Source organism: Pelophylax lessonae (assembly GCF_965119305.1).
Source record: "Pelophylax lessonae genome assembly, chromosome: 5".
Taxonomy (NCBI): Eukaryota; Metazoa; Chordata; class Amphibia; order Anura; family Ranidae; genus Pelophylax; species Pelophylax lessonae.
In genome coordinates, this window is record NC_138772.1 from 409,945,427 (window position 1) to 409,966,660 (window position 21,234).

At 43.7% G+C, this 21,234-nt stretch overlaps 1 protein-coding gene across 1 annotated transcript; it reads left to right on the forward strand.

The window, feature by feature from the left end:
• Positions 1–1,055: 1,055 nt before the first annotated feature.
• LOC309555627 (uncharacterized protein) lies at positions 1,056–20,857 on the forward strand (the record flags this gene model as incomplete). The annotated part of the gene is made up of 5 exons (XM_082257670.1): positions 1,056–1,676; positions 1,776–1,869; positions 7,130–7,207; positions 18,721–18,851; positions 20,681–20,857. 5 exons carry the CDS (start codon positions 1,056–1,058, stop codon positions 20,855–20,857), a joined length of 1,101 nt encoding a protein of 366 aa, XP_082113796.1.
• Positions 20,858–21,234: the final 377 nt, after the last annotated feature.

Here is a 21,234-nt window from a genome sequence, read left to right on the forward strand (position 1 = left end):
TCTGTGACTATCACCCTTGACAAAAGCTCGACTGAGAGCCGAAACGCGTTGGGACACAAACGCAGGAGAAACTCTCTGACTTGATAGAGAATTATCCTAAAATAGTCACAAATTTTCACACCTGTCACTACCTTCTGAACTAAATCACATTTCTTCACCCGGGGTCTATAACCCCTCACAATATTTGATATACTGTGTATATGCATTTCTTTACAAAAGACAGTAAATACATGTGTGCTGCCCCGCAGCTTTAACTGTCTAGCAGTTGTTATTACATGTTATGTTATGCTATGTTATTGGTATCTTCCTTGCACCCCTGCTGTTTCTGGCTAGATGGTTTCTCCCATCCTCCATTTTCCTGCTGTAACTCCCATTTTGTTTAGTTGTTATGAGGAGACTGCAGAGTGTGGAAGCTGTGTAACTTCATTGGAAATTTACCTATGGAAAAGTCTCTATGTTTATGCCTTTGCTAACTTGAAGCATAAAGAAGCATTGGAGAACACCTCTGGAGTCTTTATTCATTGAGTAAACTATCTGTTAAAGCCATCATTCAACCTGCTGCACACACTTACAGACTGGGGGTCTACAAGGAGGTCACAGGTACAATTGATGCTGAGACAGAACAGTAAATTTCCATGAAGAATCCATCACAGGTATCTCTGCAGCTTAAGAAAAGTAAATTTCCAAAAATCCATCACACAGTTATCTCTGCAGCTTCAGAAAGTACATTTCCAAGAAGTACTTGAAGTAAATTTCCAAGGTTCTGCAGCTTCAGAAAGTAAATTTCCATCTTCAGAAACGTGAGTACCCACTTGCCTGTGTGTTACCTGCAGTCACCAGAAGCATTACTCTGCATATGAAACCAGACACCTACTGAATGCTTCATTACTGTTACAGCCTTCTGCGATGATCCAGTTTGAACTAGTTCCAGCAATAGCTAGCTATTGTATCAAATACCCAGCACCTCAGCCAGCCTGCTTAATAACAGAAGTCACTACTTACAGAGCTGAGCTCTGGCAGATTTCTAACAAGACACCAGAAATACAGTACTTATTATGTCTGACAGAGATCTCACAGAATTACCTGCATTTAGTCAAGATAAAGCAGACTCCTTACTTCATTCTGCTCGTCCTGTCAGAGCCCCTCATCCATCCTTGAAGGCAAGGGAGGTTTATGAAGCAAGTAAGGAAGAAACATCTAGTAACCTGACTGCATTATGGGAAAAGACTTTAAGTTGTATAACAGCCACTAATGAAACTAGCAACAATTCTGAGCAATTGAACACTGCTCTCTCAAGGGTTAAGAAGGCATTTGAGAATTATAAAAGACTTTCTGAGAAGTACTATTCCCTATTGTCCCATTCCAACATAGAGGAAGCTGCATTGGAATTAAAGGACTTTACTTCTAATGACCAGCAGAGGCATAGCACATATCTTGAAGCAAAGGCACAGATAGAAGGTAGATTGGCACAGCTACATGAAACTACATCCTGTAACTCTGCTTCTTCCAGACACTCAGGAAAATCTTCTAGGTCTGCCCGCTCATATCATAAATCTTCTTCTAAGTCATTGCGGTCCTGCTCTATAAGGTCAATACTGAGCGACCAAATACTCAAAGCTCGCCAAAAGGTTGCAGTAGCCCAGGTTCAAGTCGCCTGCTCTGAAAAAGAAGCAGCCATCAAGGCAGAAGCTAAATGCAAGGAAGCAGAAGCTAAATGTAAGGAAGCAGAAGCTAAACACATTCAGGCAAGAATACAAGCAGAAACAGAGGCTCAGCTAGAAATTCTTCAGAAGAACAGAGAAAAGGAAGTAGCTTTAGCAGAGTTATCTGTCTTGGAACAAGCCCTATTGGAAGAAGAAGGAGCAGCTTGTACCAGCTTGCCTGCTTGTCAAGACCCTGTTGAAAGGACCCTACAGTTTGTCCTAACTCAGAACCACGACAATACAGTCCCACCTACAGTTGGAGATTCTTCTCATAATCATCCAGCAAGTGGATCAGAAGGCAATGTGTCGCCAAAGCAAGCTGGTCAACTAGACACACCTACTATCAGAGACCCTCCTCAACAACCGCACGTCACAAAATCAAGTGAATCAACCTACGCAGCTCATGTGCCACCACAACCCTATGTGCATAGAGATTACAAGGGCACAGCAGAAGACTACAGAATGAACTCTATACCCCCTTTGATACAGCTCTCTTTAACTTCAAATGCTCCGAGACCTTCAGACGACAGACCCTTACCTAGATTAAACCCTCTCTACCTACCAGCCAACATCATATACCAACCATGGTCCAAGACGGCGCACCATCAGTACCCCCTGTGGCTTTAAAAACTGAAAGCACTGACATTGCAGAGTTCAGCAAGTATATGATTCGACGAGAGTTGATTACAACTGGACTGTCTAGATTTGATGACCGCCCAGAGAACTACAGGAGTTGGAGATCTACATTTAAGGCGGTAACCAAGAACTTGGACATTGAACCTCAAGCAGAACTTGACTTACTAATAAAGTGGTTGGGGCGTCAATCTTCAGAACAAGTAAAGAGACTTAAATCTGTCTACATTTATAACTTTAAAGCAGGCCTTGATGCTGCCTGGGAACGTCTAGAACAAGACTATGGGAGCCCCGAAGTCATTGAATCTGCCTTATTACAGAGACTAAACGACTTTCCTAAAATCCCTGTTAAGGACAATCATAAGCTTAGAGAGTTAGGTGACCTCCTTCATGAACTTGAAATTGCTAAGTTAGATCCTAGTTTACCAGGTCTTAGCTATTTAGACACTGCTCAGGGCGTAAATCCTATTGTAGCAAAGTTGCCTAGTCATCTTCAGGTAAAGTGGACTAGTGTAGGATCAAAGTATAAGTATGAGCATCGTGTTTCCTTCCCTCCCTTTTCTTATTTTTCAGAGTTCGTGCGGAAGGTTGCAAGATCCAAGAATGACCCAAGCTTCTTCTATCCAGATACAACCACCATTCCTTTAAGTACTTCAAGGGGTATTGCCACCAACAGTAAATTCAAGGAGTTAAGGCATCCTATTGCCGTGAGGAAGACTGCAATAGCATCCAACGTCTTAGCTACAGACATTAAAGCAAGCAATCTTAATCAACAGTGTCCTATTCATAATGCGCCACACTCTCTCTCCAAATGTCGTGCATTTAAGGACAAGCCTATTGAAGAACGCAAGTAATTTCTCAAAGTGCATAATATCTGTTTTAAGTGTTGTGCATCCTCCGATCATTTAGCTAGAGACTGTAAGATCGCCATCAGATGCTCTCTCTGCAACAGTGCCAAACATGTGGACGCTCTTAATTCAGACCTGTTCAAAAGGAAACCTTCACCCGGCAGCAACCCCAAGACTACATCAGATGATGGCGGGGAGAGAACTGAGCAATATGCCGACCCTGTAACCACAAGGTGTACAGAGGTATGTGGAGAAGGGCTTCATAGCAAGATATGTCTTGTAAGAGTTTTTCCTGAAGGATGTCCACAAAAATCCATAAAAATGTATGCCATACTCGATGATCAGAGCAATCGCTCATTGGCCAGTACAGAATTCTTTGACCTATTCAACATTCAAGGAGAGACTTGGTCCTATACCTTGCAGACATGTGCAGGAAAGGTCAATACTTCTGGAAGAAGAGCCCATGGCTTCATAGTTGCATCAGACTATGAGGACACAGAGTTTCCTCTTCCAACTCTAATCGAATGTGATCAACTACCAAACAACAGAGAAGAAATCCCCACACCAGAGGTTGCACATCATCACCCTCATTTGAGTCACATTGCTAACTACATTCCACCACTTAACAAGGATGTTAAGATTTTGATTCTACTAGGGAGAGACATTCCTAGAGTTCATAAAATAAGAGAGTTATGTAACGGTCCAGATGATGCTCCTCAGGCCCAGAAACTTGATCTTGGATGGGTGATAATAGGAGAAGTCTGTTTAGACCAATCTCACAAGCTCTTGGATGTAGCTTCCTACAAAACTAATGTTACCTGTCAATTGATGAAATGTCCATCGCACTATTATGTGAAGGGAAGACTTGATTTTAAGAACAAAGTTCCATATCAAGCACTCCAAAGCATTAACTGCAAGCTCACTTCTCAAAAGGACTTCGGTGATTCAGTGTACCAGACTACTTGTGATGACAACAAGATTGCCCCTTCAGTCGAAGACAAGGAGTTCATCAAGATTATGGATGAAGAGTTCTTCAAGGACAATTCCAACAGTTGGGTAGCTCCATTACCCTTCCGAGTACCAAGGCTTACTCTCCCTAACAATCGAGAACAAGCTTTAACCAGATTTGCTGCACTGAAGAAAACTCTCCGTAACAAACCTGAGAAGCGAGAGCACTTTCTAGCATTCATGCAGAAGATTTTAGTGCCAGCAGTTGTCCTCACACAAACCATTTGGTTTTTAGGACCCAAGTTTTTAATGGACCAGTCTTCTACAAACTCAGAAGAAGATATTGATTTCCACCTGGAGGATCCAGATACTGATCCGGAAATCCGGCCTAAAGTTGTAGCATTGAGTTCCAACATCTGCTCAAGAAGAAATTTGGAGGATGAAGATGACTCCACAAATATGGGGGATGGAGCTAATGAATGGATGCAGGCCAAGACTCTGGTTAAGCCTCCGGACCAGCTGGAACTCAGCGAGGCTGAACTTAAGGAGGAATTCACTCGTATCCTGACTGCAAACAACCCTCATGCCCCCCAGAACATTGTGAGGTACAGTTTTAAGGAATGGGCCTACAAACCCATTAGCATCGTGGACCAGCTGGCCGTACGCTTCTCCCTGGATGGAAACATGTTACAAGAAGACTCTGATGAAGCGCGGCGACAGATGGCGAAGTTGGAAGTCATTGAAGAGACTCAGACCAACGACTCCACAGAGCCGGGAGAAAAAATTACAGATGGGAAGTCTGATGCTCAGGCTAGTGAAGAATGGACAGAAAGTGAGGAAATACCATCCAGGAAACAGAAGGAGAGAAAACTGACCAACCAGTTCAATTATAGTGAGAGAGCGTCCCAGAGCATTAACAAACCCCTGCGGGAGCGAGCTTCTCAGACAGAGCCACCTCCAAGGGCCACCTTCTCCGCCACTGCAAACCAGTGGAAATTCAACCCACCACACGCTTCACACATGGGCGGAGCATGGGAACGTATGATTGGGATGGCAAGGTGCATAGTGGATTCTATGTTGCTTGATGTGAGTTCTTCACGTCTTACCTATGAAGTACTTACTACATTCCTTGCTGAGGTCGCAGCAATAATCAACTCAAGACCGCTGACAGCTGTATCCACAGACCCAGAATGTCCAACTGTTTTAACTCCAGCTGCATTATTGAGCAGGAAAATTGGACAGATCCCAGCGCCAAAGAGCATCTTTGATGAAAAGGACATATATAAACGTCAATGGAGATACGCTCAATACCTTGCAGATTGTTTCTGGGACAGATGGAGGAGGGAATACCTCACACTTCTTTAAGGACGTAAAAAGTGGCAAACCCAGAAGCCTAACTTAAAGGAAGGGGACCTGGTTCTTCTAAAAGACAAGCAAACCAATCGGATCCAGTGGCCAGTTGGAGTTATTACAAAGGCCATTGTTAGTGATGATGGAAAGGTCCGAAGTGTGGAAGTCAGGATTGTAAAGGACGGCAGCTCAAAAACCTTCCTGAGACCAGTCACTGAGACAGTCCTAATTATGCCTGCTTCCAAAAATTCTGATTCAGTGTTATGTGTAGGAGTCACTTAGACCTCTAGCATAGTTAGCTTAGAGAAGAGGGCTACATAGCATTCTACTGTATGCAATGTTAATTGTATGTTTATGGAAAATAATTGTGTAGTGGTATCTCACGATACCAGGCGGGGAGTGTGCTGCCACGCAGCTTAAACTGTCTAGCAGTTGTTATTACATGTTATGTTATGCTATGTTATTGGTATCTTCCTTGCTCCCCTGCTGTTTCTGGCTAGATGGTTTCTCCCATCCTCCATTTTCCTGCTGTAACTCCCATTTTGTTTAGTTGTTATGAGGAGACTGCAGAGTGTGGAAGCTGTGTAACTTCATTGGAAATTTACCTATGGAAAAGTCTCTATGTTTATGCCTTTGCTAACTTGAAGCATAAAGAAGCATTGGAGAACACCTCTGGAGTCTTTATTCATTGAGTAAACTATCTGTTAAAGCCATCATTCAACCTGCTGCACACACTTACAGACTGGGTGTCTACAAGGAGGTCACAGGTACAATTGATGCTGAGACAGAACAACATGTCTTATTTTACCATTTTGTACCTATATTAGTATTTATTACTTTGCCCTTAAAGTCCCCATATTTTTATGGCCTGAGGTACCAACCCCAAATACGATTTAAATAGGGACGGTGATCAAAAACCTTCAAAAGCTTCCGCTGGCATTAAAACTTTGGGTAGATGGAAATCTGATGCTTTTAAATTGTATGTTCGTCCTTGTGAAGGATGCCCTTCTATGTCTGTCCGCATGTTTCCTCTCTCTGCTTAAAAGACTATATTGAGGATTCACTTCTCAGTTGTCTCCAGGACAAAAGACTGTGTAGAACTGGTTTTGGGCAGACAAGCCATGTGTACACCCAGGCTAAAGAGACTGGTACTAACTTTGGAACCTCTGGTCCGATTTGTGCCATTGTTTAATAGGTTGTCCCCCTGAATGGATTGATTGTGAATATGTATTTGTATAAAGATTGGATGTATAGTTTTAAAGTTACAGCATGTGGGTAGAACTGCATTTTTCCTGCCTGTGATAATTATGTTAAGCATTGTTTACCATAATTACATCCCAGACAGAAGGGAGGATTTTATGTGGATTGTAACCTTTGTGTTATTGGTTAATGTGTATTTGTTGTGGGTGTCTCCCTTGCATGGGGGCAGGGGATAAAAGAAATTGTAGTTTTAAATGCCTGTGGTTGCTTCCAGTAAAGGCATTCAAGCATTCAGCTCTTGCTCATGTGTGGAATTATTCAGCGATACCAGCGATTTCTTATTTGGCGAATTAGGGATTCTTCAACTATTGGGGATTAAGGAATTACAAGGTGGTGAGATACAGTGATACCGTCACTGTCCTAACCTTCTTGTCTGATTATTTGTAGGTTATCCTAGAGTGGTCTGGATCATTGGACACTCTTACGTGTATTGGGCTCATCATCGTACTGCCTCTAGATCTTACGGTACCAATTTGGGTCTGAATTTTGAATATTTCAATTTTTTTTGGGTTTGGACGTAGAGGTATGGTTTGGGATGAGTTGCTTTTTGAATTTAGTAAGCTGCATTTATGTTGGCCTGCGCCTCACATTCTAATCATCCATTTGGGTGGCAATGATGTGGGCCAGCTTCAAACTTTGGATTTAATTTTTTAAAACAAAAGTTCTATTCATCATATTAAGATGTCTTCCCCTAATTTGATTATTATCTTTTCAGAAATAGTTCCTAGGTTGAGGTGGTTGGACTCTGCCACGTTAAAACCGTTTGACAAAGTTCGCAAGAGGATTACCAGGGCAGTCTCTAAATTTTTGCCCCCTTTTTTGTTCTTTCCTATAGACATGTTGATCTTGAAGGGGGGGGGGAGGGTTCAGGGTATTTACAGATCCAATGGAGTTCATTTATCGGCTATTGGCCTGAACATATTCAATTTGGCTTTTCAGTCTTGTATAGAGAGGGCCGTGTGCTGGGGGTGTGGGTGACAGGTAGGGTGCCTTTTTTTGTAGCCCCTCCTGTCTTGTGGGGACAGTTTTGTTAATTATATGTTATTATCCTATATTTTATGACGGTTCGAGTCATAGTGGCTGAACTGTTTTCTTTATTTCTTGTTCTTGGTATATGATTTGAATTTATTTATGGTTTAATATCTATTAATGTTTTACCAATAATAAAGCCGCGGCCAATTTTATTTCCGAATAAATATTTTAAATTTAGTTTATTTTGTATTTTGTTGTGTCCAGGCGAATATAAAATACTGCCTACAATCCCATGGGAGGAAAAGGAGGGTATGCCTGTATAGGCCTCACTTTTCCTTATGGGATCATGGCAGTTATAATAGTCAGAGCAAAAAATTCAGTTATTAACTTACATAACGTTGGTTAGTTTAATAATCCAATCCAGTTTCAGTTATCCCAATTCCAGGACCCCTATAAATAGGAACAGCTCCCCAGGGTTTTTGAGAGTCATTGGAAGAAGACCGCCAGCAGCACTTCCCGCCCCCCCCCCCTTCCCTTTGTCGCGGCCTTTTATGTGGTGTGGTCCCTCGTCTGCTAACTTAAGAGGGGACAGTTTTGTTAATTATATGTTATCATCCTATATTTTATGATGGTTCAAGTCTTAGTAGTGGCTGAACTGTTTTCTTTATTTCTTGTTCTTGGTATATGATTTGAATTTATGGTTTAATATCTATTAATGTTTTTACCAATAATAAAGCTGCGGCCAATTTTATTTCCAAATAATTATTTTAAATTAAAAGTTTGTTTATTTTGTTATGTCCAGGCGAATATAAAATACTGCCTACGATCCCATTCTGTGGCAATCCATCCCAGATCCTCCTTACAGAACACACCAAAGAGCTGAACTTACCTCTGAACTTACATTACTTTTGGGTGGAACAAATAATGGCAGTCAAGAACTGCCTGAAATTTGTCTCCTCTTTATATACCTCACCCCAGGCTAGTAGTCCACCCCACCCATAGGCCACCCACATGCCCCAGGTCGAAGTCGGAAATCTAGCTAATGCTGGGTCCATAGTGGCGAATATCCTTTGCAGACTCATGTGTAAAAAAAAATAGTATAAATTAAATTAAAATTAATAAATGCACTTTGGGTTACCTGCAAAAATTGTGCATTTATGATTTTAAACTTCAAGTTGAACTCAAGCCTTAAAACCTATTTACGTTTTCAAAAAACAAAACAAAATCAAAACATGTCTTTTATGATATCTATACAGCATGTATTGAAGCATGAGGCAAATATGTTCAACTGTGCATTTTATATTATTATTATGAAAAATATTTGTAGCAATACTTTTCAAATGTTTTCTCCTACTACTTTGCAACAATTGTATACAGGCACCAATTGTGTTGCACAGTAATAGTTTTCATATTGACAAAAGCATTCTGCAATATCATGCTATGAAAACCTTGGCAAGCAATGTGTTTTTGATTACAGACAAAAGAATGTTCAAAGAAATTGACAACAAAGAACCAGAATGTGTATAGATCCTATAAAATGAAAAGACTACTTAGATCACACATGAGAATGATACATTTTGATTTTTCTCTTATAATAAAGTGCTTTGCAAATAATTCTGTTTTAGTACAATAAGATGAAAACTCTGTGATAGAATGTATGTCCCTGACACAAGGTCTTTGCCAATATACAAATCTGTGATACACCACATATTTCAATGCATAGTCTTTGACCTACGCATATTCAGAACCGTCTAACTCAGGGTTTCTCAACCAGGGTTCCTCCTGAGGTTGTTAGGGGGTTCCTTGAGCAATGCACAATTTCTACCTCTCAGATAAGTTCCCAATGACACCATTGTTTATTTTAGCTATCTGTAAGGGGGTAATTCTTCCCAATGATGACAAGAGTAAGGAGCATTCTTCCCATTGACTGTCACACTAATGTGTCATGAGTTGTAAATTTTTATTTTTTAGCAGGGGTTCCCCGAGACCAGAGGGGGGGGCTGGAGAGCACACAGGGAGGCAGTAGAAAGAAGCTGCAAAGGAGCAGCTGGGGGGGTAGCTACATATAATGAAACTGATCTCTCCCCCCCCCCCCCCCGATTCTCCTCCTCTCCCACAGGCATTCAGCGGCTGCAGGAGGAAAATGTAGAGATGTGTTCCTCTATGCCGATGTTTCTCAGTCTTTTTCCAGTCAGGGCGCCCTTGAAAGTATTTTCAGTCTGGAGGCCCCCAGTCTAAGGCTTGGTTCACATTACTCTGTGTCACAGAATACGCGCAGAATTGCACATGTTCCTGACACGCAGACAAACATGCAGAGGTGTCATTCATTCTTAATGGTACCCCTACGCATTGGCAAACATGGTGCATTTTTGGTGCAGCACATATAAAGAAAAAAAAAGATAAGGGAACTTTTTCCCTGTGTTTCTGTGGGGCGGCCCATTGAAATACATAGGCTGCCTATACGCAGCACACAACTGCACAGATGTGGACCAAGGACTTGTTCACATGTGAGGTTGAGGGGTGGTAAAATCACATGTTTTAGCTGTGTTTTTACCACCCGCAACTGTTCACCCTGTAGCTGCAGAAGCAGGGGGTGGACACCAGGTGAATGGGGCTGCACTACAACCATCCCGCAACTGTGTGCATTGCACGCAGTTGCAGCATAGTGATGATGCATTTAGGGTGTAAAACTGGGGGTGAGGAGGCAATATATTGCCTTTTTACTGACTGTCAAATGCCTCTGAAAAGTAATATGAGCATATAAACACACACATGTACACATACATGCACACACACACACACAAATATAAATGCACAGGTGCACACACATATATAAACACACACACACCAGATATTGCATTGAAGGGGGAATCAGAGAGCACAACACACACTGTGCTTCCACTTTCTTAGGTCTGAACAGTGAGACGAGCTCCCACAGTGCCAATTTACAGTTTGGCTGAGGATCAGGGAACTCGGTCTCAGCCACCCTTGTCGCTTCTTCTATATAGGCATACAGGGGGCCTGAGCGCGATGGCGACTCTTGCGACCCCTATACGTTCGCCCCTGTGTGTAATGTCCTTTTATGATTACTACACATCTCATAGCATCTCATAGCATGTCAAGCATGGGATACCAAAAGTTAAGCGTGAACAGTTGTGCTTTATGGTTCATGCAGATTAACTTTCATGTCAAACACATCCTTTTCCATTTGAAAGCAGCACTGCTTAAATGGGTTTATATGTAAAACACTGCATTTGAAAAGAAAAGCTGCATTTTACCTGCTTTGTATGCAATGCAAATGAACCTCAATAGCACATGCTACACTGCTACACTGAAGTCAGTGGGGATCTACTAACCTTCATTTGATGTGAGTTTGAAATGCACGTCAAAGGAAAACAAAGTTCCTCTACATAAGCCCTTTCTGCCTTCTGTGAGCTTTATGTTATAGAGGATATAAGACCCTGGTTACCACAACCATGGCTGAACTTGCCTGTCTTGTCCTCTATCAGCTGTTGTTCCCTTTGAAGTCTTGTTTCCAAAATTCTTTAGTAAGCTTCATAAGACATTTTTTGATATTCTCCATTGTCTCTCAAAAATTGAGATTGACAGAATTTCCTAGTCTTTGGGGATCCATTGTGATACAGTTTACAATTAAAACCCCTCAAAAAGGTCACCATCAATGGTAAGACAAGATCATACCTCATTTCCTTCAAATCTTTCAGTTCTTTCCTCAAAATGGATTTCCTTGTTCCGTTGCTTTCGTTTGCATTTAGTCTCACAGTAACCTTATTTCCAAAAGCAGTCGTGATATGCCAAGAAAAGTTAGTTTGTCAGCCTTTCTCTCTTGTCCCAGTACTCACCTCAAAAGCATTGTTACTTACACCCACAAGGGAGAGATAGACTTGTCTTCCTTTGATAAATCATACAGGAACCAATCTGCTCAAGATGCCAGTTTTATCATCTGACGTTTTTAATTAAGTTTTAATCAGTGGTGTGATGTTCAACTTGCTTTATTTAAAGGAAGATACTTAAAGGAGCATTAATATGAATAATGTTGGTTTATGTTCAAGAACTTGTAATTATCTCAGATAAATATAAAAGTTTTAGGAGTTTTATCTAAGATAACGGTGATATCCTACTGTGCACAGCGTACTTTAGTATTAATGTTTAATAATATACTGCACAACAACAGGCAACAAAACATTGTTATATATTAATATTCCTATACTGTTGTAGATACATTTAACTACTTCAGTACAGGGCACTTTTACCCCCTTCCTGCCCTGACCAATTTTCAGCTTTTAGTGCTGTCATATTTTGAATTATAATTACTCAGTCATGCTAAACAAACTTTTCACACAAATAGGATTTCTTTTTGGTGGTATTTAATCACTACTGGGTTGTTTTATTTATTTATTTTTTGTAATATAAGTAAAAAATATCAAAAATTTTGAAAAAAAAAAAACAAAACACTTTTTTTAGTTTCAAATATAAGATTTTGCAAATAAGTAATTTTTCTTCATAAATCTAGGCAAACATTTATACTAGTAATCGACTGATATCGGTTTTTCGTTGCCGATACCGATACCAATATTTTGGCGATCGCATACCGATATTGGCCGATATTTTTGTACATTAAAAATTTTGCAAAATAAACACAAATCTCGCCACAAATCTGTTACTGAACATGTTAATGTTTATTTATTAACATTTTTAACATTTAGACCGCACTCACATCGATCCGACTTGTCAGGCGACTTGTCAGCGTGACAAGTCGCGGTCCTCACGCTCCCACTGTGTAGTACAGGAGCCGTTCTAATAGGAGCGACACAAGTCGCTCCGACTTAGAAAAAGGGTCCTGTACTACTTCGGGGCGACCTGGAGGCAACTTGTATAGACATTCATTCTATGAAGTCCGTGCAAGTCGCGCCGAAGTCGAGTTGCACGCGACTTCACAGGTCACCCCCTAAGTCGGAGCGTCCTAGTGTGAACGGAGGCTAAGGGCTCATTCCTCACACATTAACTGCATGAAAACTGATAGGAAAACTGCACTTGCAGGGACATCAGAAATTGACATCATCTGATTGTGAATGATGCATAAACTGCTGCAGTAGTGCACTCACTCACTGCAATAATTTTAAATCACTACTGCAGTGCAGTCAGTGCAAAACTGCTAGAAAAAAATCTAGACAAACAGCTAGACAGTGGATTGAGTCAGTGGACTACCGTTGCATTAGTGCACTCATGCAATGATTTACTGCAGTGAGTGCAAAACTGCTAGAAAAAAAGCAAGGCAACAGCTAGACAGTAAATTGGACTGGAGTCAGTGGACTACCACTGCAGTAGTGCGCTCACTGCAACTACTGCAGTCAGTGCAAAACTGCTAGAAAAATAGCTAGGCAACAGCTAGACAGTGGATTGGACTGGAGTCAGTGGACTACCACAGCAGTAGTGCACTCACTGCAACTACAGCAGTCAGTGCAAAACTACTAGAAAAAAAGCTAGGCAACAGCTAGACAGTGGATTGGACTGGAGTCAGTGGACTACTGCTGAAATAGTGCACTCACTGCAACTACTGCAGTCAGTGCAAAACTGCTAGAAAAAAAGCTAGGCAACAGCTAGACAGTGGATTGGACTGGAGTCAGAGGACTACTGCTGCAGTAGTGCACTCACTGCAACTACTGCAGTCAGTGCAAAACTGCTAGAAAAAAGCTAGACAAAAGCTAGACAGTGTATTAAAGTGGACTAGTAGTACTACTACTACACTTTTCAATACTCCTAGTTAAGTAGAACAATATTATACTGCAGAAAGCATAACATTTCAGCATGTCCATGGTCACCTGTTAAACTGCTTCTGTTTTGTTCATATAATGCTGTCACTTCATTAACATACTCACTTGGTACAGGAGGAGAGGAGGACAGAGGAGCAGAGAGAGAGAGGTATCTTCTAGCTTGGGAAGCAAGTCTTTTGTAGCGTGCCTCATTTTCCACCACTGAAGAGATTCACCAATTCTTCTGTCAATTACTGGATCCTTCAAATAGAGATGAAGTTCATCATCCAGGCTCATTATTGCAGATTCAGAAGAAATTGAATCCTCCGCATGAGGCCCCAATAAAACACTGAAAATGTCCTGATCAATTCGACCATGATGAAGAAGATTCTCTTCTGTTCGTTGTCGTATTTGTGGACATTTTTCAGTTTTTGCAGCATTCTGCTCTTTCAGATTATAAAAAAGCTGTTCTGGACTTGTCTTTTTGGCAGGAACCTCCTGCACCTCCTGTTGAATATCTTCTGTCAGCCATTGTTTTGCCTTGGCCAATACATCATCAGAAGAGAAAGCATGGTTCTTGTATCGAGGATTCAAAAGACTTGCAAGCACAACATTTTTAATCTCTATATGCTTCTCAAAACATATATCAATCAAAGCTCTTTGGCTTGACAGACCATCATTTGAAAGTTGGAGGGTGCTGTGTGTCATGACACTGAGGTCTGACATATCAGCAACCCTCATTCCTTTCCGCATGTTTGCTCCACTGTCTCGAAGTAGCACAAGCATCACTCGGTCTTTGTTGATTCCCCAGTCTTCAAGCATGCCTAGAAACATTTCTCTACTGTACTCAGTGTGGGATCCTTGCATCACTTTTGTATTCAACACCAATTGCCTTTTTTGTCCATCTGCTGTCAATGAAGTGGCATGTAAGAATCATTAGTCATTAGTGACTCTGACTCTGTATGTCCTGATCAGCAGTCAGTCGTGAATGAGAGTGAGTTGCCAGCATTCTCTGGTTGCAGCATAGCCTTTACTTTCTCAACGACCTTTTTGTGAATCTTTCCCAGCATTTCGGTTCGATAATACTTCTCACTCTTCAGTGTGTACCTTGGCTCAAGTATGGACATCAACCGCTTAAATCCTGAGTCAGACACCATTGGCTGGTTATCAGTGACCATCATCTCTTTAATTATTCTGTCCAGCAGTTGGGATCTTTCATCTGAATCTAGACAGTGAAACCTATTTTTTTTCTGAAACATATCTGTTATTGTTGCCTGGGATAGTGGAGGAGGTATTTAAAAAACACATTGATATTCATTTTGTTTTTTCTGTGCCGCATGATATCATTGAATATGAGGAACTCTTAGATGGGCCCAAAGATTTGATGTATTTCTGTTTTTTGCCGTTACTGATCCCATGCTTATATTGTTTGTGCATGTGTTGCACAATGCTACTTTTCCTGGAGATGGCTGAGACGAGAAATAGTCCCAGACCCCACTTTTACTTTTTCTGTCCTCATCCATCTCCATTGCAATTTGAAAGAGACAATAAAGTTAAAAAAATGGCTGGCTGGCTGCTGGCACCCTGCCCTTCTGTGGGTGGCTTGCTGGCACCCCTTTGTGGGCCGGTCAGTGGCTGACGCCTGGCAGTGTCGGTGGCTTGCTGGCACCCTGTTTTGGGTTGGTGGTTGATGCCTGGCAGTGTGGGTGGCTTGCTGGCACCCTGTTGTGGGGTGGCTAGCTGCTGTCACCCTGTTGTGGGTTGGTGGCTGATGCCTGGCAGTGTGGGTGGCTGGCCAGCACCCTGCTGTGGGGTGGCTGGCTGCTGTCACCCTGTTGTGGGTTGGTGGCTGACGCCTGGCAGTGTGGGTGGCTGGCTGGCACCCTGTTGTGGGGTTGCTGGCTGCTGTCACCCTGTTGTGGGTTGGTGGCTGATGCCTGGCAGTGTGGGTGGCTGGCTGGCACCCTGTTGTGGGGTGGCTGGCTGCTGTCACCCTGTTGTGGGTTGGTGGCTGACGCCTGGCAGTGTGGGTGGCTGGCTAGCACCCTGTTGTGGGGTGGATGGCTGCTGTCACCCTGTTGTGGGTTAGTGGCTGATGCCTGGCAGTGTGGGTGGCTTGCTGGGACCCTGTTTTGGGTCAGTGGCTGACGCCTGGCAGTGTGGGTAGCTTGGTGTCACCCTGTTGTTGGTGGCTGGCTTGCTGGAACACTGTGGTGGGTGGGTGGCTGGCTTGGTGTCACCCTGTTGTAGGTGGCTGGCTTGCTGGAACACTGTGGTGGGTGGCTGGCTTTCTGGAACACTGTGGTGGGTGGCTGGCTTGGTGTCACCCTGTTGTGGGTGGCTGGCTTGCTGGAACCCTGTGATGGGTGGCTGGCTGGCTTGGTGTCACCCTGTTGTGGGTGGCTGGCTTGCTGGAACACTGTGGTGGGTGGGTGGCTTGGTGTCACCCTGTTGTAGGTGGCTGGCTTGCTGGAAAACTGTGGTGGGTGGCTGGCATGGTGTCACCATGTTGTGGGTGGCTGCCTGGCTTGCTGGAACACTGTGGTGGCTGGCTGGCTTGCTTGAACACTGTGGTGGGTGGTTGGCTTGCTGGAACACTGTGGTGGGTGGCTGGCTTGCTGGAACACTGAGGCGGGTGGCTGGCTTGCTAGAACACTGTGGTGGGTGGCTGGCTTGCTGGAACACTGTGGTGGGTGGCTGGCTGGCTTGGTGTCACCCTGTTGTGGGTGGCTGGCTTACTGGAACACTGTGGTTGGTGGGTGGCTGGCTTGCTGGAACACTGTGGTGGGTGGCTGGCTGGTGTCACCCAGTTGTAGGTGGCAGTGCCTGGCTTGTTGGAACACTGTGGTGGGTGGCTGGCTTGGTGTCACCCTGTTGTGGGTGGCTGGCCTGGTGTCACTCACCCTAGCCTGTTGTGGGTGGCTGGCTTGCTGGAACACTGTGTGGTGGCGGATGGCTGGCTTGGTGTCACCTGTGGGTGGCTGGCTTGCTGGAACCCTGTTGTGGGGTGGGTGGCTGGCTGCTGGCACCCTGTTGTGGGGTGGGTGGCTGGCGGCTGGCACCCTGCTGTGGCTGGCTAGCACCCTGTGGTGGGTGGGTGGCTGAAGCCAGGGCCTGTGGGTGGCTGGCTGGCACCGTGAGCACCGTGACTGGACTGCAGCTGGCTGCACACGAGACTGTCCGAGGAGTGGGAGGTGGTCTTAGAAGACAGAACGTGTGCAGCGCACGGAGAATGACGTCATGTGTACGCCGTGCAGGTGTGGGAGGTGGTCTTAGAGGGCAGAACATTTGCAGCGCAACATATGCAATGACGTCACGACAATATTGGCAATATCAGTAACTTCCGGGGCCGATTCCGATATATCTGTATATATATATATATATTTATATATATAAGTGCATATCGGCCCCCGATATATCGGTGTTGCCGATAATTGGTCGATCCCTAATTTATACTGCTAAAAATCTTTGGGAAAAACAACGCCTGATCTCTGCTAGCGCTAGCAGTTACATTTTTTGACAACAGTTGATAACCAGGTGCTTTTTTACCTGTGAGTCTCACTAGGTACCTGTAAATGTATTGGCAAAAATGTCCAAACAGAGGTACACTAGTGAAGAGGCCTACATGATGCTGAGCATGACAGATGAGAAAAATAGGGAAGCCTCACTGTCAGAACCAGGCTCAGTATTCAAATCTGTAGATAGCTCTGATGATGGAGTAGTGGTCCCTGCTAAGGTCAGGCATACCCGACCCCGTTCCCAGGTTGCTGGTAGACAGTGGGAACTATCTTATTAGAGAGCGAGTTGATCTTACCACACCTGACCCAATGCTGGGATTGATCCAATGAAAGTGTAGTCAGCGTGGGGTGTTACTGGCAGTCTATTAGCCCCAGCTCATCCAGTCTGTTTCAACTTAGTTCCGTGATATCACCGTGCAGCCCACAGGATGTCCAAGACTCATGGACATCGATCCCAGGCAGGTTCCACTGCCCTCTGTCGGTCCGCTGGACTTACTTCTATTGGCGCCAACGAAGAAGTATTGATGGTCCAATATACAATCCTTCCCTTGGTACAGAGTGTTAGCTCGAGCTTCCATTGTCAAAGTCCATGACACGTGAGTGACGTCAATGTGTTTCGCTACGTGCTTGCGTAGCTTCTTCTGGATAGTGTCCTCTTCCTTATATATGGTTCATTCCAGGGAAGGGGCCACCCTTTGTTTTAAGTGACATTGTCCTCAAGGCCTTTTCTTTATTTATGTGCAGACTGAACCTACAGACATTCACACAGTGTTCATTGAATCAAGTCTCTTCCATTCTTCTGTGTTAAGATTTAATTCAGAGAGTTAGGGTTGCTATTTACAATTAATATAAGGAAGATCTCTGCATCCAGACTGGCCCAGTTGGTACCTGACTATGCCGCTTTGCGCAGGTCTGGTTGGAGCAAATCAGGACCCTTGTGTCATAAAGGTATTCTGGGAAGGTCATCACTGGGAATTTGTGGCCCCCCTGGAAGTGCCCTACTTTACCCACATGAAGCTCCCTCAGTGTCAACAGAAGATAAAAATAATCTTCGAATATGTCCAATCGCTCTTACAAAAAAGAGCCATACAATCAGTCTCTATGTGGGAAAGACATCAAGGATTCTATTCTCCTCTTTTCTTATTAAAGAAAAAAATAGGTGATTTAAGACCACTATTAGACCTATGGAAGATGAACAAGTACATCCAATTGCAAAGCTTTGGGATGGAGTCACTGCAGTCGGTCATACAAACCATCAGACAGGGGGCGTGGATGCTATCTTTAGATTTGAAAGATGCTTACTTACATGTCCCAGTTCACCAACAATGTCACGAATACTTACGCTTTTGATAATGGAATACCATTTTCAATTCGTCTGCCTACCATTCGGCTTGTCAACGTCTCCGAGGTGCTACTCCCGGTCATAGCCATGTTGCGCAGGCTAAGTCCACCAGTGCCCATGCCGTGTTGTTTCTGGGGGCAATCCTAGATACCTGTAAAGGCTTCTGGGAGATGGCCTACAAGAAGTGAATGCTGAGAGAGGATCTACAGGAAGTGATGGAATCTGAAAATTTTAAAAATTCAAATAAGACAAGATTTTAAACCTCCTGTGGATGAGGTTGGATCTACTAGCTGTGAACAAAGGAAGACTACACCACTAACTGAGCCTGAAATTTAACAATAAATGGATCCACATTTAATAACGTGTATGTTTTAGGATTAGAAGAAACTATAGCACCTAAATATTTAAATGAAGAAGAGCTGATTAAGGAGTGCATATTAGAGGCAGAACTGCATACATTTACAGCGCTTTTTGCCTTAACCATTTATGGTGGGCCATATTGTGGGGTGAGTGTTCTGGCTGAAGGGGAGTGAATCACAGTGGTGGTGGAACCCTGAGTGACCCTTTACACAGCACGGAGTCTAATAACACCGGATCACAGATTTATGTTTCCAAGCACATATATTGATTTATAATTGTGTTTTTTTATGTGATATTGAATGTTATCATACTTTATGCACTTTTTCTGATTACTATTTATTTTTTGCCTGGTACACAGGTATGCGCAGTTGGTGTGGCTTGATTTACACTTTACTTACATTTATTGATTTATACAACTGCAGCAATATTTGAGTGGGTAATTTAATATTTTCCACTTAAATTTTAGTTTTTTCACATGCACTAAGCGCGAGAGCTTCTTCTTAATAATCCTAGATACGGCAGAACTCCCTTCAGAGAAGGCACACACTCTTGTCTCTCAACTGGAAAAGCTATCGACACTTTCATACCTCATGGCCTCCCAATGCTTCAGGCTGTTGGGATCACTAGTGGCCATGAACCCAGGGTAAAGTGAGCCCACTGGCAGATGAGGACCTTTTAAGTGGAATTCCTGAGACAATGGAAGAGCCGCTCCACGCGACAATGGATCAGACTATCACCAGCGATGAGGCATTCCCTCGATGGGTGGCAGAAACCAACCAATTTGTAGAATTGCCACCAACCCAATCCACCGACACCAGTAGTGATCACATTGGATGCATCAGTGGTAGGCCAGGGAGCACATTGCAATGGGCATCTAGCCCAAGGTCAGTGGAGGAGCAGACAGAAGGAAGTCTCCAATGTATTAGAGCTTAAGGCAGCCTTCCAAGTTCTAAAAGCAAGTCAAAGGGGCCAGTGTAATGCTCCAGATGGACAACAAGGCAGCAGTTGCCTATGTACACTGCCAAGGGGGAATGCAGAGTCGAGCACTCCTAGCGGAACTCTCGCCCCTATTGTGAACTGGGCTTAGCAAAATGTGTCAAGTCTATCAGCCATTTACATTCCAGCCCTACAGAACTACTTAGCGGGTTCACTGAGCCACAAAATGTTGGACAACAATGAATAGACATTGAACCAGTCTTCCAATGAATTTGCAGTTAGTGGGGTCATCCAAACCTCAACTTAATGGCATCCACGGCCAACAAGAAATGCAGATGTTTACTAGTCAGGGCAAAGTTCCCACAGGCGGAAGCAGTGAATGCACCCAGCTCTGAATGGATCTGTACCCTAGCATGTGTATTCCCACCAATACCTCTAATTCCCAGGTTACTCAACAGAATAAGCAAACCCCCAGGGGTAGTGATAGCAATTATTCCCTGTCGGCCCCACAGGCCGTGGTTATTACATTGTTACATAGTTAGTGAGGTTGAAAAAAGACATCAGTCCATCTAGTTCAACCTATGATGTGTGTGTGTGTGTTATCACTACTATAGGCTTTGGCGTTGGAACCCCCAATCCTACTACCGGGGATACCGGACCTCCTCCAACAAGCTCCATCTTGTGGCCGGAGATTGAGAGGCAAAGGTTAGGAAAGGCAGGTTGCTCAGTCTCAGTTATTGAAAACTTGCAAGAGCGGTATGACAAACAATACCTATTAGAGGATATGGGAGAAGTTTGCCACCGTCGCCGAGTCCAGAGGATTCATTAGCACCACGGGAAGTACAGGTATTGGAATTCCTTCAAGAAGGTCTTGAGATAGGCCTACAGGCAAACACACTCAGAGTCCATATCTCAGCCCTTTCAGCCTTGTCAGGGGTAAGATGGGCTACCCAGCAGTTAGTACATCAATTTTTGAAGGCTTGCAGTTGAGTTCGTCCTCGTACTCATTGAGTAATTTGTTCCTCCGTGGGACTTGTAGGTAGTATTACAGATGCCCCAACCTCCTTTCTCAGGGGAGCAAGCAACCCTGTATTGGAATATAATGAAGAAAGCAGTTTTCCTCACTGCCATTACATCAGGAAGAAGAATATCAGATATTCAGGCCATAGGATACAAACTTCCTTGTTGTTGCCACTTACCAGTTAGAGTGATTTAAGAACTCTGCCACAACATCTGCCTAAGGTAGGCACGGTGGGACGGGAGACCCGGGCAAAGCCGGGGAAAGCGGCGGGAGGGGGAGACGTCCCCTCCCGCTCGCCGGGGTAACGATCGAGCGGCTCCCGAGCCACATCAGTCATTACTGCCGGAAAGCTGACCACTGGCTCTAAAAAAAACGGTACTGGGATGATGCCTCTAGCTAGAGGCATCACCCCGGTACAACCACGCAAAGTCAGCCGACATAGGTCTACATGGCTAGACGTAAAGTGGTTAAACAATTAGCTCTAGAGCCGAACTTGTTAAACACAAAAAAACAAATGTTCTGTGCTCGCATTACCTAATTTAGATATTGCACCTTCACCCTTATATCTTGCA